General features: G+C 40.3%; 2 protein-coding genes across 5 annotated transcripts in view; one reads left to right on the forward strand and one right to left on the reverse strand.

The window, feature by feature from the left end:
• The window catches only part of LOC140732079 (carboxypeptidase inhibitor SmCI-like), a 56,257-nt gene extending 55,402 nt beyond the window's left edge, over positions 1 to 855 (reverse strand). Inside the window, exon 1 of one of the 2 annotated variants that reach the window (XM_073054222.1) lies at positions 605 to 855. In XM_073054222.1, the coding sequence (XP_072910323.1) occupies positions 605 to 677 (73 nt within the window). In that variant the 5' untranslated portion in view covers positions 678 to 855. The remainder of the gene's footprint in view (positions 1 to 604) is intronic. The other variant, XM_073054221.1, reaches the window with a different exon arrangement.
• An 8,877-nt stretch (positions 856 to 9,732) lies between these two features.
• Positions 9,733 to 22,451, forward strand: LOC140732082 (guanine nucleotide-binding protein G(T) subunit gamma-T1-like). 3 transcript variants are annotated; one of them, XM_073054225.1, is made up of 3 exons: positions 9,733 to 9,964; positions 10,156 to 10,242; positions 11,226 to 22,451. In XM_073054225.1, exons 2-3 carry the CDS (start codon positions 10,162 to 10,164, stop codon positions 11,349 to 11,351), a joined length of 207 nt encoding a protein of 68 aa, XP_072910326.1. In that variant the 5' UTR covers positions 9,733 to 9,964; positions 10,156 to 10,161; the 3' UTR covers positions 11,352 to 22,451. The 3 variants fall into 3 exon arrangements, with proteins under 3 accessions (XP_072910326.1, XP_072910324.1, XP_072910325.1); XM_073054223.1 differs by having other exon boundaries at positions 9,738 to 9,964; positions 10,141 to 10,242; XM_073054224.1 differs by having other exon boundaries at positions 9,738 to 9,964; positions 10,147 to 10,242.
• The last annotated feature ends 938 nt before the right edge of the window (positions 22,452 to 23,389 follow it).

Below are 23,389 nucleotides of genomic sequence, written 5' to 3' on the forward strand. Positions count from 1 at the left end.
ATGTAAATATAAAAATATCAAACATATAAACATATAATAATACCGATGGAATCTCCTAATCAATTAATGCCATTTCAGTAAGGTCAGTGAAGACAAAAATGAAATTAATTTCCAACGTGAAAAAATACACAGTAAACGTAAACTATCTTAATAGAAGCTACAAATAGGAAAACAGAACGGGTTCTTCCATTGTGAACTCATTTCAATGTGGCTTCCTCAAAATTAATTTAGGGCAATTATTAAGGCAGAACTCAGATAAATTAAACTGTCAATTCAAGATCGACGTTCTCTTACACCCCGAGTAAAGTTATAAATCACGGAACCGCACGGCAACGATATTTCACAGACTCGCGTTGCTCTCTCATATCGAATTTTCACCTCTACACTTTCTTTTTCTTTACGGATATGCTAATACTCAGAAAGCCACTTCCTTCTCCCGGTTTCATCACTGGGGTTTTTATTTGCAACATTTTCTAACAAATTTCTAAGATCTGGTAAGGTTAATTATTTCTGAAATTATAACATTATATCTGCTCGATTCGTTCTTGCTCGGAAAAAAAGGAAATCAAAGTTCCCGTGCGCTCAACTTTTCTGAACGCGTTACCTCTAGCCGCCGCGTCATACGGTAGAGAGAGCAGCAAGGTGCCCCAGATGAGGGTGAAGATGTTCCACTGCATTTTGGTCAGCCTGAGTGAGTTGAGCTGTTCGTCTGATGATCGAGGTCACAGGCTACTCACAATTCAGTACTCACTGACTGACTCCACGTCCCATTTATACAGCGCGGTTTCCGACTGCGGCACTTAGGCCCGTTCACAGATAGTCAGGTGTGAATCCAACTGGAAAACTGATGACGCCAGTTTCTTTGAACCACAAGTGACGGCAGATGGTGGAAAATCATTTTTTTTAAGTGACTTGTGTGCCAATTTGTGTGTGTGCGTGAGAGAGAGAGAGAGAGAGAGAGAGAGAGATTCACAATGAACATAGAACAAAACATAGCACTGGCAGGCAATTTGGTCCACAATGTTGTGCCGATCTTGATGCCAATTTACACTAAATATCCTCCTCCTGTGTATCAACTATATCCCCCCACTTCCTTCTCATTAGATTCAATACTGGGGAATTTAAAGCTCCCCCCCACCCCACCCCATGACAGCCCTGTTGTTTCTGCACCTTTCTATGGTCCGTCTGCATATCCGTTCCTTCACCTCTTGGTGGCTCTGGGTGACTTATAATTTATCTGTGTAGTTGCACCTTTCCCATTTCTGAGCCCCACCCACATTGCCCCTGTAGATGTGCCCTCAAGTGTGTCGGCTCTGAGTACTGCTCTGATGATCTCCCTTATAAGTAGTATATCCGCTCCACCTATTTCCCCCCTGTCTATTCCAGTTAAACAATTTAACTCAGGAATATTGAGCTATCTGTCACACAACCAGGTCTCTATAATGACAATAACATCTTAACCCTATGTGCTGATCTAGGCTCTAAATTCATCCTCCTTGCCCACAATACTCATAGTGTAGAAATAAACGCATTTCAACCCATCAGCCCGACCACAATTATTAGCCTGCCCATTGTTGTCCTTCTTCTTGGTCTGACCTGTCATACTACTCTTCCTGCCCTGTTTCCCTACTGCTGCTGTTCTCATCCCCTGCCAGTCAAGCTTAAGCCCTCATGAGTAGCATGAGTAAGCCTCCCAGTAAGGATATTTGTTTCCCTCTAGATCAGGTGCAAATTGTCTACCTGGCCTGGAAGAGCACTGAGTAATCCATAAATCTGAAGTGCAACCAGCATTTTATCAAAGTTGGTGGAAAGATACCCCCGAGGGAGGGGAAATTTAGAACCAGGGAGCACGTGGGACTGAGGTGAGTTTTTTCACCCAAAGAGGCATAGACACACATTTCATAGTATGCAAACAGGCCATTCTTCCCACTTACTCCACCTCTGGGCACCCATCCATATCCATCCCAATATTCCAGCACTTGGGCTTCAGTGCTGAGGCGATTCAAGTTCTTGTTCATGCACCACTGTCTCAGGCAGTGTATTCTGGGTGTTCACCACTCTCTGGGTGAAAGAAGTCCTCCTCAGTTCCTCTCTTCTCTCTCCTCCCATCGGGTAGAAGATACAAAAAGCCAAAAGCTCACACTACCAGGCTCAAGGACAGCTTCTACCATGCAGTTACAAGACTACTGAATGATCCCCTTGTATGATAAGATGGACTCTTAATATTGCTGTCTACGCTTTCATGACCTTGCACCTTGTAATTTACCTGCACTGCACCTGCTCTGTAGCTTTTACACACCTTTCCTGCAGTCTATGCTTCTTCTTGTACTACCTCAATGCACAGATGTGAAGAAGCAATCTGTACTGATGACATGAAAAACAGTTTCTCACTGCACCTCAGTACATGTGACAATAATAAAGCAATTTACCTATTTATTTATTTATCTATTTATCTCTTAACATAAATCTATGACTTCTAGTTTTATCTACCTCTGACAAAGGGAAGCACGCCTGCAATCTGGTCTATCTATACCCATCATAATTTGACATACATATGTTCCCTCATAAGCTCCTCTGCCCCAGGGATAAAACACATAGCCTCTTCATCTCTCCTCAGAACTAAAACACTGATGAATCTTCACCCTTAACAGTGCTATTAAATTTTTTCTATAGCATGGTGAACTATACTGCACCTAGCACTCTAGCTGAGGTCTGAACAAATTCTTATGAAACTGGAGCATAATCTCCATACTATGCTATAACCTGACTAATGAAGGCCAGTATCTCACCTGCCTGCTTAACCACAAGGACTTTACCACTCATGTTGTATGTTCTTGCATCATCTTACAGTAATCTGAATTCAACTCTATCTGCCATTTCTCAGCCCATTTCACCGTCACATCAATATCACCCTACTGCTTTCAACTAACACTCTCTGGCTCGATGCACACATTGCCCCTGCTGCCCTTATTGGCTGTACATTTTGTTCTTAAGATATGTATAAATTACCTATGGATTTGCCTTAATTGTTTATGCAGGCGACATATGTTGACTCCTCTTTCTTCTCATAATTTCTTTCTTTAAGCATCTCCCTACAGTCTATATACTTCTCCAGTATCTTTAGTACTCTACACAAGTTAAATACTTCCTTTTCCCTCTTTATCCAGTCCTCCATATTGCTCAATATCTCGGCATTCATCCTCACAGGAACATGATAGCTCTGACTCTTATCGTTTCTGCTCTGAATGCTTCCCATTGTGACCTAATGAATTTGGCCTTCCTCAAATTCAAGACTTCTATTTCTGGTCATCTTTTTCCATTACCACTTTAAAATATGTGAAGTTGTGATCACCATTTCCATAATGCTTCCTCACAGACACTCCCTTCACTTTACCATCTACATTCCCCAAGACAAGGTCCAGCAATGTTCCTTCCTTCAGTAGTCTATCTACATAGTGTGCCAAAACAGTCTCCTGGATTCACTTCAAAATGTCTGCTCCCACTCGGCCTTTTACATTAAGGCTATCCCAGTTAATATTATAGACAATAGACAATAGGTGCAGAAGTAGACCATTCGGCCCTTCGAGCCTGCACCGCCATTCTGAGATCATGGCTGAACATCTACTATCAATACCCGGTTCCCCATATATTGTCCCCATATCCCTTGATTCCCCTATCCATAAGATACCTATCTAGCTCCTTCTTGAAAGTACCCAGAGAATTGGCCTCCACTGCCTTCTGAGACAGTGCATTCCACACCCCCACAACTCTCTGGGAGAATAAGTTTTTCCTTAACTCTGTCCTAAATGACCTACCCCTTATTCTCAAACCATGCCCTCTGGTACTGGACTCTCCCAGCATCTGGAACATATTTCCTGCCTCTATCTTGTCCAATCCCTTAATAATCTTATATGGTGCAATCAGATCCCCTCTCGATCTCCTTAATTCCAGCGTGTACAAGCCCAGTCTCTCTAACCTCTCTGCGTAAGACAGTCCAGACATCCCAGGAATTAACCTTGTGAATCTACGCTGCACTTCCTCTACAGCCAGGATGTCCTTCCTTAACCCTGGAGACCAAAACTGTACACAATACTCCAGGTGTGGTCTCACCAGGGCCCTGTACAAATGCAAAAGGATTTCCTTGCTCTTGTACTCAATTCCCTTTGTAATAAAGGCCAACATTCTATTAGCCTTCTTCACTGCCTGCTGCACTTGCTCATTCACCTTCAGTGACTGATGAACAAGGACTCCTAGATCAGAATCAGAATCAGAATCAGAATAAGAATCAGAATTTAATTGCCAAGTACCTATGCACATACAAGGAATTTACTTCCGGCAGATGTTGTGTCTCTGCTCATAACAATAATAATGATAAATATAAATGAAAATATAAATTATACATACAGGTAGTGCAATCCAAGTAATAGTTAGCCGACAGTTAACCGGCAGTTAACTCTTTGTATTTCTCTTTGTATTTCTCCCTTACCTAACTCTACACCGTTCAGACAATAATCTGCCTTCCTGTTCTTACTCCCAAAGTGGATAACCTCACACTTATTCACATTAAATGTCATCTGCCAAGTATCTGCCCACTCACCCAGCCTATCCAAGTCACCCTGAATTCTCCTAACATCCTCATCACATGTCACACTGCCACCCAGTTTAGTATCATCAGCAAACTTGCTGATGTTATTCTCAATGCCTTCATCTAAATCATTGATGTAAATCATAAACAGCTGTGGTCCCAATACCGAGCCCTGTGGCACCCCACTAGTCACCACCTGCCATTCCGAGAAACACACATTCACCGCTATCCTTTGCTTTCTATCTGCCAACTAGTTTTCTATCCAGGTCAATATCTTCCCCCCAATGCCATGAGCTCTGATTTTACCCACCAATCTCCTATGTGGGACCTTATCAAATGCCTTCTGAAAATCGAGGTACACTACATCCACTGGATCTCCCTTGTCTAACTTCCTGGTTACATCCTCTAAAAACTCCAATAGATTAGTCAAGCATGATTTGCCCTTGGCAAATCCATGCTGGCTTGGCCCAATCCTATCACTGCTATCTAGATATGCCACTATTTCATCTTTAATAATGGACTCTAGCATCTTCCCCACTACTGTTAGGCTGACAGGACGATAGTTCTCTGTTTTCTCCCTCCCTCCTTTCTTAAAAAGTGGGCTAACATTAGCCATTCTCCAATCCTCAGGAACTGATCCTGAATCTAAGGAACATTGGAAAATGATTACCAATGCATCCGCAATTTCCAGAGCCACCTCCTTTAGTACCCTAGGATGCAGACCTGGGGATTTGTCAGCCTTCAGTCCCATCAGTCTACTCATCACTGTTTCCTTCCTAATGTCAATCTGTTTCATTTCCTCTGTTACCCTATGTCCTTGGCCCATCCATACATCTGGGAGATTGCTTGTGTCTTCCCTAGTGAAGACAGATCTAAAGTACTTATTAAATTCTTCTGCCATTTCTCTGTTTCCCATAACAATTTCACCCAATTCATTCTTCAAGGGCCCAACATTGTTCTTAACTATCTTCTTTCTCTTCACATACCTAAAAAAGCTTTTGCTATCCTCCTTTATATTCCTGGCTAGCTTGCATTCGTACCTCATTTTTTCTCCCCGTATTGCCTTTTTAGTTAAGTTCTGTTGTTCCTTAAAAATTTCCCAGTCATCTGTCCTCCCACTCACCTTAGCTCTGTCATACTTCCTTTTTCTTTAATGCTATGCAATCTCTGACTTCCTTTGTCAACCACTGTGGCCCCTTTCCCCCCTTTGAATCCTTCCTTCTCTGAGGGATGAAATGATTTTGCACCTTGTGCATTATTTCCAAGAATACCTGCCATTGCTGTTCCACTGTCTTTTCTGCTAGGCTATCCATCCAGTCAACTTTGGCCAGCTCCTCCCTCATGGCTCCATAGTTTCCCCTGTTCAACTGCAACACTGACACCTCTGATCTGCCCTTATCCTTCTCAAATTGCAAATAAAAACTTATCATATTATGGTCACTACCTCCTAATGGCTCCTTTACTTCAAGATCGCTTATCAAATCCTGTTCATTAGACAACACTAAATCCAGAATAGCCTTGTCCCTGGTTGGCTCTCGAACCAAGCTGTTCCAAGAATGCATCCCGTAGGCTGGGGTCCCTATCCTGGGGTCCAGCACCAACCTGATTCTCCCAGTTCACCTGCATGTTGAAATCCCCCATAACTACTGCGACATTACCTTTGCCACATGCCAATGTTAACTCCCTATTCAACTTGCACCCAATATCCATGCTACTGTTTGGTGGCCTGTAGACAACACCCATTAGGGTCTTTTTGCCCTTACTGTTCCTCAGTTCTATTCACACAGACTCTACTTCTCCTGATCCTATGCCCCCCTTGCAAAGGACTGAATCTCATTCCTCACCAACAGAGCCACCCCACCCCCTCTGCCCACGTTTCTGTCCTTATGATAGCACATATACCCTTGTACATTCATTTCCCAGGTCTGATCTCCTTGCAGCCATGTCTCCGTTATCCCAACAACATCATAGTTACCCATTCGCACCTGAGCTTCAAGCTCATCCGCCTTATTTCTGACACTTCGTGCATTCAGATATAGCATTTTTAGCCCATTTCTCCTCTCTCTGTTTAAATCGCTGCCTATTGTGCTTAGCCCAACTCCCCGAACTCCCATCGGGCTATACGTCCCTTGAATTTTGTTGTCCTTCCTAAATTTACTTATTCTTTCAACACATTTAACTCCATGTTCCGTCAGACCATCCCTCTGTACACGAGTCCTCCTTATCACTTGTTCTGCCTCACCTTTCTCTACTACACACTTAATATTCCGGAACCATGTCGTCCCCACCTGTCCTTTATTCTTCATCTCGCTATCCTCTCTCACATTCTGGATCCCTGCCCCCTGCAGATTTAGTTTAAACCCCCCCAAGCAGCACTAGCAAACTTTCCTGCAAGAATGTTAATACCGCTCCAGTTCAGGTGTAAACCGTCCCGTCAGAACAGATCCCACCTTCCCTGGAACAAAGCCCAATTATCTAAAAACCTGAAGCCCTCCCTCCTGCACCATCCTCTCAGCCACATATTAATCTGTATAATCTTTCTGTTCCTTGCCTCACTCGCACGTGGCACAGGTAGCAATCCTGAGATTGTTACCCTGGAGGTCCTGCTCTTCAGCTTCGCACCTAACTCCCTGAACTCCCTATGCAGGACCCCCTCACTCATCCTACCCACGTCGTTGGTCCCTACATGGACCACAACATCTGGGTTCTTGCCCTCCCTCTCGAGAATAACCTGCACCCGATCTGAGATGTCCCGGACCCCGGCACCAGGGAGGCAACATACCATCCGAGACTCCCGATCTTCCCCACAAAATCTCCTATCTGCCCCCCTGACTATAGAATCCCCTATCACTACCGCTCTCTTCTCTTCCCTCTTCCCCTTCCTAGTCGAGGATCCAACCTCAGTGCCAGAGACAGGACCACTGCAACTTGTTCCTGGTAGGTCATCCCCACCAACAGTATCCAAAACGGTATACTTATTTTTGATGGGAACGGCCACAGGGGTGCTCTGCTCTCTCTGTCTGCTCCCCCTGCTTCTCTTGACTGTCACCCATTTGCCTACCTCCTGTCTTTTCGGTGTGACTACCTCCCAATAACTCTTATCTATCTCTGCCTCTGCCTCCCGAATGATCCGTGGTTCATCCAGCTCCTGCTCCAATTCCCTAACTCGGTCTGATAGGAGCTGCAGCTGGATGCACCTTTTGCAGGTGTGGACATCAGGGACAACTGTGTTGACTCTGACCTCCCACATTCTTTGGGAAATTAGATTCATAGTTATACCCTTAGTATCATAATGCTATTTTTATCACATCCTTCTGCTATATGCCTATATCTGTTCCTCTGTCCTCCCCTGGTCTAGAATATACCCATTATAACAATTTTTTTTGCTCCTAATTTCGATCAATGTGTTCTTGTTTTTGGAGCTTCCTAGGATATATTTCCTGAATGCACAATGCAGCCTTTGACCAACAGTGCAATACCACATCCTATTTTACACCTCTCCATCTCACTTGAAAATTCTATATTTCAGGATATTGGGCTGCCAGGTCCGTACATCTTTTGACCATATCTCAGCAAAGGTAACTATATACTAGCATTAATAATCTGAGGTTGTTTATTTATTTGTTAGACTTTTTGCATTAAAAAAAATCAATTTAGCTTTGTGTTCCCTTCATGTGCATTTCCCTTCCTGCTCTGCCAGCTGGTTTTACTAACTTTCTTTCCTCTAGGTGAATGTTTCTCCCCACCTGAGCACCTGTGCCCCAGTTTAAGCCTTACTTAATAGCAGAAGAAATTCTCCCTACCAGGTTGCTGCAAGCCCTTTAAATGCAGGTCTCTCATGGCTCTAATGATCCAGGAATCAAAAGCTCACCCCTCTGCACCAACCCTTCATCTGACCTATTCCTGTGGCATCAGAAGCTAACCAGAGCTTACAGCATTTGAGGTCCTGCTGTTTAAATGGCTATCCAACTCCCTACGTTCTTGTTGAGAATCCTCATCCCTACTGCCACCTACCGATATGAACCACGACTACTGGCTATTCACTTGCCCCCTTAAGAATGTCCTGCTATAACTCAGAGAAATGTTTAAACCTGGCACCAGAGAGTAACATGAAACCATAATATATAGGAGCAGAATTAGGCCATTTGGCCCATTGAGTCTGCTCTGCCAAGGCTGATCCAATTTTCCTCTCGGCCCCAAACTCCTGCATTCCCCCCCTTCCCATATCACATCATGCCCTGACCAATCACAAATCTATCGATCTCTGCCTTAAATATACATTAAGACTTGGCCTCCACTACTGCATAGAATTCTACAGATTCACCACTTCCTGGCTAAAGAAATTCCTCCTCATCTCCGATCTAAAAGGATGTCCCACTGTTCTGAGACTGTGTCCTCTGGTCTGAGACTGTACCACCATGAGAAACATCCTCTCTACATCTACTCTATCAAGGCCGTTCACCATTTGATAGGTTTCAGTGAAGTCTCCCTTTAATTTTTCTGAATCCTAGTGATACCACACTTGCAGTTCCTTCTTGGACACTGTAAGGGCAATCTGTTCCTCCAAGGAGTGTGTTCCCTGACACTGTTCTGTCCCAATCTTAGTCCTGACCTTCAGTGCAGCAAAGTTGTCTGTGTTGTCCTAAACTCCCTGGTGCTGCCTTGAGGAGGCCCTTCCTGCCCCAGCAGTATCCAATGCAGTCCTAGGTATGTGAACTGGTGATTTCAGAACACAGTTAAAGCCAAATCATTAAAAGTATATGTGAAGGAGTTAAATATCATCTTAAAGGCAAAAGAAACCAAGGGATATGGGAGACATAAGGAGCAGCATACTGTATTTTAACGATGTGACATATTCACCTCAGGATCAAAGGGGCCAATGGTATTTACCAGCTCTTAAGTTATTTTTCTAACGTTCCTGTGATATATCCCTCCTTAATGTGCCCTAAATGAAAGTTTTCCATGATATATAATGGAAATGGATTCGTCATTGAAATACACTGTGAACAGGAAAGGGAAATTCCATTGTAACTGTCCATAAATAGAGGGGAGGTGCTTGATGCCTTCGTGAACTTAAAAATATTGTGCAGTAACATAGTTTTGGCTCAAAATGGGACAGGATTGGGTACAGGAAAGCTGACAGGAAAGCTATCGGATATACATCTGTTTAAAAAAATATTTCCTTTGGAAGATGCGTAGGCAACTCTAGAACAATATGCTTGGCGAGAAAGGATTTTCTGCCTTCACAGCTAATTAAAAAAATAAAAAACATGCAATTTAGTAATTACATATGAACTTATGGTGGGCTTCGCTTTAAGAAGCCGTTAACAGGTTGCTGGATCGTTGGACGTGAATGCGGTAGAAGGTCGTCGTTTGCCAGTAAGTTAAATTTATCCCGAGAATGGTTAGCCCATCGCTTCGAATGACTTTCATTTACTGTGCTCTCTGCTCGTTTGCTTTGACAGACTTTTGTGTTTTTTTTCGGAAATAGATATTTTAAAAACTGCGATTGTTTTTGCAATATGACGAACTAAATTTTTCTATTGTTTTTTTATATGACGGATATTAAGCCCGGGATGGAAGACTTAACCGACAAAGACCGTTTGAAAATGGAGATAGAGCAGCTTAAGAAAGAATTACCTTTAGAGAGGATGCTGGTAGGGGCTCCTTCTTACTATGTCAGAGTATTGCAATTTCAGTTCTTGAATTTTCTGCCGCTGTTTTGTGGAGTTACAAATATCTGGTTCTCCACACGGTTACGATTAATCTTAGCAATTCCAAACATCCAATTGCCTAGTAGTATTCATAAATCTGATTAAAAACCAGCAATGGAAGAAACGAATTCAAATTTGAAGCATACTTTGATAATCCATGGTGTACCAATTGTTCAAGGGTCACACCTAACTACGAACTTGTGTACTAAGGACTGTTCTGTCACATATGGTATATCCATGGAACACAGATTTGAATGAAACTTCTTAATTACAGGGCTGGTGGTGCTTTTGCTTCTTACTTACAGTCTCCATAGTAATTTTACAGGAAATTGAAAATAAAAATGGAAGTTTCTGGAATATATTTAGCATATTAGTTAAACCACACCACCCTGGCCATTAGTAATAGTGCCAGCAAGGCCCATATTGCGTTCACTGGCTGTAGTCATTACTCTCACAGCATCAGGAGAGGGAGGAACATCTGCAGATCTTGAGGTCAGCCAATGGACCGGTTTTGGAAGTGTGAATGCCACTGTAAGATAGGAGATGCTGCAGACTATTTTACATTTCTTCATCTTTCAAATAGCAATGTGATAATGGCTATATAGTTTGTTTTAGTGACAGTGATTGACTGTAAAACATTGAGAGGGACAACAGAATTCTTTCCTGTTCTAATGCAAAATATTGAAGCAGGATCTTTTATATCCTGGTAGATAGTTCAAAAAGATGGCACTTTTCGATGCTGTAGCACTCACCCAGTGCTGATGCGAGGTGTCAGTTCAAATTTCTACTTCTTAAAGGCAAAGATGCTACCTTCTAAGCTGTAGATTGCTAACCCTTCCTACAGGTATACATTGTCATTTTATTTAAGTTCTGTGAAGACACCATTTACCTTATGGCACTTACGGTTTGGCATTGAACTATTTCAGGTATCCAAGTGTGCGGAGGAACTGAAGGATTACATTGAATCACAGTCTGGAGAAGACCCTTTGGTAAAAGGGATCCCTGAGGACAAGAATCCTTTTAAAGAGAAGGGGGGCTGTGTGATCTCATAAATCAAACAGGACTCAATTATCTGCTCCACAGCTCAATGATCATTCTTACAATGAACCTGATAGATGCTGAAATTTGAAGATGAGAGAATAGGTTCATTACAGTGATGTTAAATTTAAAAAAAGACATTTACAAAATAGACTGGACATTAAAAGGGAAGAATGTTGGTGGGGAGGGCAGAGGATCAGTGGAATTACAATTATTAAGGAGATGGGAAAGAGTGCTGATGGGGAAGGATGAACTAATCAGATGAAAGGATTGTAGAAGTATGGATGGTTGCAAGCATAGAAATTCATGGGTGGGGCTCAGCATCACAGGAGAGAATCAGAGGATGGGAGAAGAATATTGGGTGCATCAGCCAGGATCTCATTATGGAAAGGATATGGTTGGGTGTATTTTTTTTAAACCAAGCTGTCAATTGTTGGAGGCAGATGTGTGGGTCAATCATAGAAATAAAACCACACAGAAACTATCAACAGTGGAGGAAGTGGGGTGATATAAATTATAATTTTAAAACAACTTAAAAGGAGGCATCTAATTGGAGAGATGGGCAGCCCAGTAAATACCTTTGTAAAGGTTGACTCCCTTTAATTGTTGCTAAATTAAGCCTCAGCCTCTGGTTAAGACCTGCTCAGGCTCCGTCATCTTAAGTATCCTCAATGCCTCATGCACCATGAGGACCTACTCCTGGTGCAGATGAGATGAGGATATAAAAAATACTATTGTGTGTCATCTATAAATGTTGCAGATCACGATATAATTGATAGTAGAGTATGTTTTTATTTGGTTTGAGCATATACTGTGTTTGATCAGAAAGCTGAGTGCACCTTCATGCTATTTTGAAGAAATGCCATGTTTTCTGTGCAGCAAGTTGAGAGATTAACAGGAGCTTGAGTTAATGTCCCATCTGAAAGACAGTACCTTGATTGAGTAGTACTTCCTCAATATTGGACTGACTGGTCTGTGTAGATGTTTCCTTTTTGCTTAAGAATTCACGCAAAGTGTTCATGACTATTTCTATTATCCCAGACTCATTGTCTTTCAGAGGGTTTGGGCAATGCCTCTGCAATTGTAACTTCTGATCCTTTCAACAACTTAGGATGTTTCACATCCATACCTGGTGACTTATCCACTTTAAGTGCACTCAGCTTTCCTCCTACTACTCCCTTATCAATTTTCAGTAGCCAATTCAATATCTGAAACAGTTAATCAGAACCTCCTTCAAAGACAAAGTAATTATTTACTTTGGGCATCTCTCCCCCCTTTTCTTCTCAGTCCTGAAGAATGGTCTGTGCCGGAAATGTCGACTTTTCCTCCTCCATTTTGCGAGTGTTGTTTGGATTTCCAGCATCTGCAGACTTATAAAGCAATTATTTAGTTTTGTTTTATTTGTATTTCTGATTTTGTTTTATCTCTATCCTCCCATTTTATCCTATTTGTATGCCTTTTGAGAACCTCTGAGGCTATTTTGTCTTTGCTTTTATTTCATTTTCATATCCTCTTTTTCTGACATTTCCTGAAAGGTCTGATTTCCTGACATTTCTACCTCTGTGTAAATATCTTAACGATTTATAACATTTCCACTATCTGATGGTCATAAGTGAAATGACATCTCAATTATTTCTTAATTTTAATCTGTCAACTGTTTTGGACCATTTAAGGATGTCCTCCTTCTTGTTATGCAATATTCCCCTCAATCAACATCGCCATTTCACCTATCTTTCTATGTCTGTCTTTTCTGAACTCCTCATGTATAAAAAGACTTACTACCTAGCCCTATCCTCCTCTACATCAGGTCACTCTGAAGGTATCTTACCAACCTCATGTACAGTATTTACATGCATGTATCATATGTCACTCTTCAGTCTTTGTGTATTTTATTTTATCTGATTCCATCAATATTCTTCTGTAGTGGAATCTACCATCGCTTAACCTGTAGCCCAGGTTGATGACCTTCTGTCCCTCTTCAGCTGGTCAATGTAGCACAAGCAGTTCTACGCAAGCATGACTAAGACTAATTTCTTTGCTCAGGAAGCAATTCTGGCGTAGAAAGTGTTAAATATAATGAATAGGCTGAATGAAATATGAATAAAATGGCAAACTAGAAAGGAAAACAAAAGAGACAATGAATGATGAATCATAGCAAAGACCCACAAAAGTTGGGGAAAAGGGCAACAATAGAAGAAAGGAATAAAACAAGTAGAATTGCTGAACAGAGACCGGTTTGAGATATTATCTCATAAAGATTTTGTTTATAAAGGGATAAAGATATTTTTATGGCATGGAAGATAAACTACAAAACTAACAACAGAGATTAAAGCAAAATACTGCAGATTCTGAAATCTGAAGTCAAAGCAGACAATATTGGACATTAACCAATGGGTTATATATGCTCTGCCAAAATTAAAGGAGAATTTGGCATCACATTAGTAACCTTTCAAAACAAAATGGGAAAAAGATCAAAAATATGGCAAATGAAAACTCCTTTGCTGAGAAAACCAGATTTTTTTTCATGATAAACATTACTGGAAGAGATGGTGGGAATTGATTGGTAGTATAAAATTGGTGTAATATAGGCGAACCACGTAGGCACATAATAGACCTGCCTGGCTCAAAACTGATTTCAATAAACTTAGACAATAATTCCACAATTCCTATTGCAAAATCACTTGTTCTAATATCGTCACTTCCCCTTGCAACAGCTTCACCTTTTATATCTTTCTCTGCTTTCTGCATAAACAAGTGGTGTGCCATAGGATATTGGGTTAAGGCAACAAACAGACAGTTTTTTAGAAATGACTTAGCTGAAGCACTGGAAGTGTGGTTGCTAAATTTGCTGATGAGATAAAGGTAAGTAAGAAAGTGAGATTTGAAGAGGACCTATGGAGGCTATACAGAGTTGTAGCTGGGTTAATTAAGTAGCAATAATCTGGCCAATGGAGCATGGTGTAGAAAAATGTAAAATTTCCAGATTTAAAAGGAAAAATAAAAAGAGGCATTTTATCTGAACAGGGATGAATTGCAAAGGCTTCTGAGTTTCCTGGTGCATGATGTGCATGAGACTAATAATTGCAAGTAATTAAGAAAGGACGAACAAGCTAGGCTTGTATCCACTGGAATTTAGAAGACTGAGAGGGGATTGAAACATGTAATTACCTGAGGTACGTTGATAGGGTGAATGTGGAGAAGGTGTTTCTTTTTGAGAGAGAATGGGAAGGAGAATTGCATACGAGAGTGGGGAGGTTATGCTTCAGTTCTGTAGGGTATTGGTGAGATCACTTATGGAGCATGAAGTACGACATTGATCTTTTTAAGGAATTAAGCTACTGTGTTGGAAACAGTTCAGAGAAGCTTCACTGGACTAATACATATGGAATAGTAGACTGTTTTATGAGGAAAGGATATACAAGCTAAGGTTGTATCCACTGGGATTTAGAAGACTGAGAAGGAATTGAAACATGGAAGTTCCTGAGGCATGTTGATAAGGTGGATGTGAAGAAGATGTTCCTTTTTGAGGGAGAATCCAGAACTAGGGGAAACAATTTTTTTTAAAAAGGCTGCGGATTTAAGACAAACCTCAGGTGAATTGTTCTTCTCAGAGTTCTGTGTATATTTGGAATTCTCTTTCTTAAAAGGCAGTGGAAGCAGAGTCTAAGCATTTTTAGATTAAGGCTATCATGGGTAAATGGGAATTTACCCATGAGTTGAGGTACCAGTGAATTCAGCCATAATCATACTGAATGGTGGAACAGACATGAGGAGCCAATGACCTACTCCTGCCCTGTATATGCATCTACATTTGGTCATATGAAGCTATATTCTTTTCTTTACCTCTTGTAACCTTTTGATGATATTACCGTCTGGCAAAGTGATGACCGACAACATACCGCTCTACTTCCCCAACACTCCCATGGCCCCAATTTAAAGAACATTTATTATCAAAGTATGTATGCTGGACACAACCCTGAGATTCATCTTCTTGCGGGCAGTCATAAAAGAAAGAAACACAATAGAACCCGTTTTTTTTTAAAAAAAAGCATAGAACAAAGACTGTCGCACACATAATGTGCAAAAAAAAGAACAAATCATGGAAATAATTTTAAAAAGCAAACAAATAAAACACAGAGCATAAGCTGAAAGTGTCCACAGCCATGGAGACGGTTCAGTCCTGAGGCAAGTGAGGCCGGTCCAGAAGCCTGATGGTTACAGGGTTAGTTCAGCGCCGAAGCGAGTAAACCTAGTGGAATAGTACGTTGAACACTAGTTCATTCTTCATTCTCAGCCTTGCCGCCTTGATTAAATTGCATAAGTAGTTAATAAAAGTTAACACAAACACATGGAACATTAACTGCAAAGTTCCTGAAGGTGAGCCCATGGCTGTGGATCCTGTTCAGCACACCCAGGAGCACAATGGTTGCTTCCAAACCCAGTGGCATGGAGCCCAAGACTCCCACACCTCCCGCCCAACAGTAGTAGCAAGAAAAGCGAGGGACTGGTCAAAAGCAGGCAGTCATGACTTAACACCTGTTTATTTTCTGCTCTCATCCTCGATGATTCTAATCTTGCTCGATGCTCTAATCAGCACTGAGTTATGGGGCCGACCACAGGTTTGCCTTTCGCCATCAGGACTCAATACAGCATCCACCCCCAGCAATGGTCACCCCGGCAGTACCTGCACTCTAGAGATTCTAGTCGCCAAGTTCCCCAGGAGGTCGCAGAAGTGCCAGATCATTTAGTCTGTTCAAAATAACATCCTTAAAAGGGAAACAACAGCTCTCTGCTTATCTTGTATGAATCACAGCTCTTTAACTTTAAACATCAGGAAGACCTACAGTTGTGTTGGGCCCTCATCATATTTTCCACTTGTACTATTGTTAAAGGCTGAACCAGACTTTATGGAGTCTCAGCATCCTGTTGATTTGAGATGTGTTTAATCAGTACAAATGATAGTTATACAGAACTAGGTTTGACTTATTGAGAGTGGAAAAGGGGGAGAAGGTTGATTATTACCAGGGCAAATTATTCTATTGTTGATACTCACTAGGTTAATGTCTGTATGTCCAGTGATCAAAAAATCATCTCCATAATCCGGTCCAATAGTTTGTCAAGAGCAGTGTTCAAGTGCCTTTTCTTTTCCACATCCTGCTGCCCTTACTTGCAATCATTTAAGGCAAGGTGATGACTGAAGACAAACAGCAGTACCTCTAAAATCACTATTTAATCAGTTATTTGCAAAATAGCAACTCATTTACCAACTAAAGTTACTGTCTTTTTAGAAAATGATTATTAAAAGTATTTGTAATCATTCTTGTAAATTTTAAAGTATAATATCTTACCATTACAAACATCCCAAACACAGGGGTAATTTATATAGTAATCTGAACAGAAATTCAAAATGCTTCTGGGAGTACAAAGGCCAAATGAAATAAATAACATCTAATTGTTATCTATTATCATTCTGAGAGTTTAGAAGTAATAAAAGCAGAAATAAGAATGAGTTAATGATCATGTCTAGCAAAATGTAATAGACAAATTACTCAAAAATGATAGCAAACATATTTTAAATAATATGAGTGAAACTTCAATTTCAAAGTTTACAATGATTAATTAAAAATAATGCTTTCATGTTAAGAAACCAGATCCTATTGGTTGCTTTACATACTGTAATAGTTTTTTGAAACAGATATGTAATCCTTAAGTGCAATGATAAGCTTATGGAGTTTGCTAAAAGTGGTCTTGTGAAATAATGGGAAATACTACTCTTTTACCTTAGTTATTACCACAGCTTTTCACTTAATTCCTCAATTAAAAATGGTGTAACAGTGACTGTAAAAGCAAGCATTTGTGCAAATATTCAGAACCACAACTCAGGTTTGGGGTAAAATTTATTAGTCATTGGAACTGGTTGCTCTGAAGGCTGGATTTATAGTAGCTTGCAGAATAAAGCCTCTGAATTCTTCCCCCAAATATTTTGATGATGGTGATAAAATAATTAACATAAAGAAATATAATTGATGTTAGCTGTGTGAGAAAACAGTTCTCCCTCACTTTTGAACATTCTACAATAACATTCAAACTGGAGTGCTTGCATGCACTTGATAGGCCAAATGTCACAATAGCAAAGTCAGTAAGTAGTAAGATATTCATTCCCTCCTTTAGTCAGAATCAGAATCGGGTTTATTATCACCGGCAAGTGTCGTGAAATTTGTTAACTTAGCAGCAGCAGTTCAATGCAATACATAATATAGAAGAAAAAAAACCAAAATAAAATCATAATAATAAATAGGTAAATAAATAACATTATACAGATATTAAATAGATTAAAAATCATGCAAAAACAGAAATAATATATATTTAAAAAGTGAGGTATTGTCCAAGGGTTCAATGTCCATTTAGGAATCAGATAGCAGATTATGTTGGCATTTAGGAATCTGATTAAATAATTAAGGAATAAGTAAAGTGCATTAGATGTGTCAGTCCTGGGATTGCAGGTTGGAGCTTATTTCTCTTTCTCTTCACTGTAAGACCTTGAAGCCTCGTTCATGCTCTTGGCTGTAATTTACCCTTTCAGCTTTCTACTTTCATTGTACTTGTCACATCACTTGATTAGATCAGCAGTTGGTGTTCTGCAGTGGTTTTCTTTAGGTCTCATTTGATCTCAGACCTTTTCTCTCATCATTTCATTGGCCTTTGTCCTTTTGTTCTGCTCTGTTCAGCTCTGTTCCTTGTATTGGAACTTCTCTGTATTTCTTCTCCTTGGTCCCAGCTCTGGATTTGTCCCTTCTGCTTTATCTCTTCTTCCTAAAACAGCCCAAATACCACTCAAACCTGATCTCACAAAAATCAACTAGCAGATTAGCAGTATCAACTCTGTTGCTCAATCATCTTTGGTTGTAGTACTTTCACCTCTGAGTCAGAATGTTGTTGGGAGACTAAACCATGTGATCTAGATTTTACTACAGTTCTTAAGAATGGTACATCATTGGAGGTTCTACATAAGACACAAAACACCTACAGTATCATCTAACAATGCCCAAGCTGTTTTCTTGGTGTGGTCAACATTCAACCACATCAAGACAACACAACCGCTTACTTTGTTGTTGCTCAAAGGCCTTCAAATCAGTAATGATTCCACTTCCAATAAATTTTCAACTTTGAGCAAACCAAGAAACCACATTATTTTCACAGTGTTTGCTTCAAAGTTCAACCATTTTCTTCTGCCGTCTAATTATGTCCCAGGCTCCACTCCATCCACTACTACAATTCCACAATCAAGTCCTAGGGATCATTTTCACCGATCTGTCATCTTTAAAACTATAATCCAATCCTTTACTGGTCTCCTGAATTGAGAGGGCAGATTAGCTATGTGTGCTTTAGGCTGTTCATTCTCGGCAAACTAGAATATGTACCCTGTCTCTACTGCTCCAGTTGGGCTCCTGGATCAATTCTACCCTCCTTTAGTTACCTGGTCTCTAGGCAGCTCCTCTACCAGCTGCTGAAATAAAACAACTGGGCACCTTGTCATCACACTTCCCCATTGTTTTAATACTGTACTTTACTTCTCCTGTCTCCAGGATAACTTTCTCCTCTTCTGGAAGAAATTCTATTGTATCTTCTGAATTCTCCTCTCCTCCTCAAAATCAGTGAATTGGCCTTCTCTAATCTTCTGTACCCCTGTTTGTTCCTCGGTCTAGTACTTCTCTCCCCTGACTTGAAACTAAACTTCACTCCTCAAATAGCTGCAACTTTTCGGATGGCCGGGCAAGTGAAGTTTCACTAATCTGCTGCCCATTTGCAGCACTTCCAGCTAAGAAATATTTAATTGTGTCCTTATCACCAGCAGTCTCCAAAATGAGTTGTAGTGTTTCCTCTCAAGAAAATGCAACGCTCTGCTGCCAATTCTGTTTGTTTACCTCCTGTTATACACTATTCAATCTGTTTCCATCTCAACATCATCTGCACCATAGTCCTCCAAATTTTAACCCTTTCTATTTGACTTCTCCATGTTTTGGAGTACCTGCCTGCTTCTACTCCATCATTGCCTTTAAATGCTTTGATGCTACTTTCTGAATTTCACTACCACTTTAAAATTCCCTCAAGTACCAAGACCCTGACTATACCCCTGGCCACCTCTTGTCTTCTTATTAAAGTGCCAGTTTTGCTGATGCCTATACAAATGCATTAGATGAAGTTTTTTTTATCTTAAAATTATTAAATAAATGCATGTTGTTACAGATACAAGAGACTACAGATACTTGAACGTTGTTGTATGAGGCTGAAACTAGATATTCCACTTCAGTAACTTCAGTTGCATAGCTCATACAATTGAACTTTGATTTTTTTCCCTTGTTTTGTTATGAATTATGTCCACCTTTATTTCTAATATTCATCGGCAAGTCTTTAAAGGAGTTCTTTGGCAAATCCTGTCAGTTTCAAATGTCTAAGGAAAAGATATCAAATCTCTTCACAGTCTTGATCCTAATGTGGACACCCAAAGTTGAATTTCAGAATGAAAGTGAAGAAGATCAAAGAAAGATTTAAATGAATGTGTTACCAAAGCACACTCTCAAAATTTAGGTTAATGAACAATTAAAGAAATAGTCTTCTTGTTTCTGAATTAAATGGATGGTGTAGTTCTTGGAAACAAATAATATGGCAGCCTGCAACAGGACATGGAGCAACATTAGTGCCCAAAGCCATAACTATCCCAAATAAGAAATCTCATGCAAGTTCCCTATCATCTTCAATGCAGCACCATCGTCAGAGTCCTACTATCAACATCTTCAAAAGCATGAAGGATATGGTCCTAAAGTAGGTAAATGGGATTAGTGTAGGTGGGCAAAAAGGTTGGTGTGGACATTGTGTGCTGTTTTTGAGTTGTTGTACTCTATAACTTTAAGATGGTCAGTCACTGGAAGGGTAAGATATTACCACTCACACACAATTACATCAATCGTATCAAAGTTATGTCTGCAAAGGTGTTGGAAACTCTCCAGTTAATGGCTCACCTTAAAATTCTCCACACACCCCATGTGGCAGCTCAAGTTACAAACATACTGGCAAACCTACTTTTTGTTTATAAATATGCCACATCATCAACATTTCTTCATTGGTACTTGTGCCAATTTGCACCAATATCCATTTTTAGAGTCATAAGGTGGGGCAGCAGAGAGACAGCCCATCATCAGCTTTCAGCCCATCAAAGCTAATCCTATTTGCCCACATTAGGTCATATCCTTCAATGCCTTGCCTATATAGGCATCTGTCTAAATGCCTCTTAAATTCACTTAGTGGCCACTTATTAGGTACACCTGCTCGTTAATGTACATATCTAATTAGCATATCATGTGACAGCAATTCATTGCATAAGAGCATGTGGACATAGTCAAGAGGTTCCATTGTTGTTCAGACAAAACATCAGAATGGGGGCAAAATATGATCAAAGTGACTTTGCACGTGGAATGATTGTTGGTGCCAGACGGGGTGGCTAGAGTATCTCAGAAACTGCTGATCTCTTGATATTTTCATACACAACAGTATCTAGGGTTTTCAGAGAATGGTGTGAAAAACAAAAAAAAAAACAACCTGGGTGTGAATACACCTTCTTAAGGAGAGAGATCAGAGCAGATGGTGACTGGTTCAAGCTAACAGGAAGGCAACAATGACTCACATAACTATGTGTGGTGTGCAGAAGAGCATCTCTGAATGCACTGCATGCCAAACCTTGAAATGAATGGGCTACAGCTGAAGAAGACCACAAACCTACACTCAGTGCCAGTGTGTATTCAAGGTACCGAATAAGGTAGCTACTGTGAGTGTAATTATTGTATCCGATTCCACCACCTCCTCTGGCAGCGCATTCCAGATAATATAGATTCCAGTAAGTTACCTTCTACTAACAGAATGCTTCAGAGAAAAACACAGCTTTCCTCAGGTCTGGACATTGTGATCTGGAGGAAATTTTCTTTCAAATGTGCTTCACCTCTGGAGTAATGCACAGAGCAGGTTGGTGATATAGTGGATGGTGAAGAAGATTATCTAATTAGCAGGCATCCCTACAGTGGGATATTGATAAATGGGCTGGGGAATAGCAAGTGGAAGTTAATTGGGATAAATGTGAGGTGTTGCATTTTAGTAAGACAAATTTGGGCAAGACTTGCACAGTAAATGATAAGGCCCTAGAAAGTGTTGTAGACCAGAGAGAACTGGTCACCTACCTACTGGATTGAACAAGTACAGAGAAAATATACAAGGATTTCATCGAGACTTGAGGACCTGAGTCAGAGGGAAAAGTTGATTAGGTCAGATCTTTATTCCCTGGAGCATAGGAGAAGGAAGGGAGTTATGATAGAGGTAGAAAATTGATACATATTTGATAAAAACATCATGAAGGGTACAGATACGGAAAATGCAAGTAGGTTTCTTTCTGCTGAGGCTGAGTGAGACTAGAAGTAGAGGTCACAAATTATCGGTCAAAGGTGAAATATTTAAGGGAAACCTGAGGGAGAACTTCTTCACTCAGAGGATGGTGAGAGTGTGGAATGAGCTGCCAGCAGAAGTGGTAGATGTAGGTTTGATTGCAGCGTTTAAGAGAAATTTTGATAAGTACATGGATGAAAGGGGTATGGAAGGGCTATAGTCCAATGGGACCAGGTAGAATAACAGTTTGGCATGGACTGGATTTGCTGAAGGGTCTGTCTCTGTGCTCAGAATACAAGGATGTCCCTTTAGAACAGAGATGAGGAATTAGGTGGTGAATCTGTAGAAGTCCTTGCCACACATGGTTGTAGAGGCCAAGTCATTGGATATGTTTAAAGTGGAAGCTAATGGGTTCTTGATTAGTAAGGATGTCAAACACTATTCCCTGTGAATTGCTCAGGTGCATTGACACGCTGTAACTGAAATGCTCCTGCGCACATAGCCTTTGTTGCTGTGCAGCTCGAGTTTCTTTTATATAATGTCAATATGATTTTCAAATTATACTAATATAATTTTGAAATCTATGTTCATATAATTGTGAAATACCCCTGTAATTAATTATGTGTTAATGAACATAATCCGTAACTTTTCTAAATAAATGTATGATAACTGTTACATTGAAACATTCTAGAGCTTCAAGGAATTTATTATTTCAAGTTACAACAGTGTTAGAAATTGTAACAACAATAACACAGTGGAAGTCAGTAGCTCATTGTTAATAAACCACCAGTGCGCTGAACGCCAATGCCATCTAGTCAAAATATTTTATTTTTGCCACTGTTCCTGTCAGTTGTTTTTATTGCCTGACATCATTTACTTGTGCTTTGAGTTGTGGGTTGTGTTTGTTTGATGTGAAAATATCTATATTCTGACTTTTATGGTAAGTAATTTAAAAATACCGTAGATTTCGCACTACAGAGCGCACCTGATTAAAAGCCGCTGGCTCTAATTTTAGAAAGAAAATCAATTTTGTACTTGTACAGGCCGCACCGGATTTTAGGCCGCACCGGATTTTCGGCCGCAGGTGTCCCACGTTGTAATATGAGATATTTACACAGAAAGATATTACACGTGAGGATTTTTTAACTTTTAATTAAATCCATATGGTAACAAACAAATATATATTGCAAATGCTTTTTTTCGAACCGTGCCTGTAATACGGCTACTTTTAAATATACATACGTATCGGTAACACACAAATTACGTTGCATATACATTCCAATATCTCCTAGCGACTGGTAAAAATATATATACTGCAGCCTACCAGGAAAAGTTATTGATCGCCTTTAACTTAAAAGCAGCGTTTTGGCTCCGCCGCTCCCCCCCACCTTCCCGTTTATCGCAAACCGGTATTTCCCACAAGACGCGGTGAAACCGGATGTGACGTCTAGCATTCCGGGCTGTAGTACACAAAAAAAAATAATAACAAATGAATTACTAAGCGAAAATATTATAAACTAAATAACTGCCATAAAGGCAGCACAATGCTTTTCTTCGAGTATTTTCCATGTTGATGAGGGTGAGTACAAATGACTGATTTACAATAATTTAATTGTGAAAG

This window comes from Hemitrygon akajei, chromosome 8 (assembly GCF_048418815.1).
Source record: "Hemitrygon akajei chromosome 8, sHemAka1.3, whole genome shotgun sequence".
Taxonomy (NCBI): domain Eukaryota; kingdom Metazoa; phylum Chordata; class Chondrichthyes; order Myliobatiformes; family Dasyatidae; genus Hemitrygon; species Hemitrygon akajei.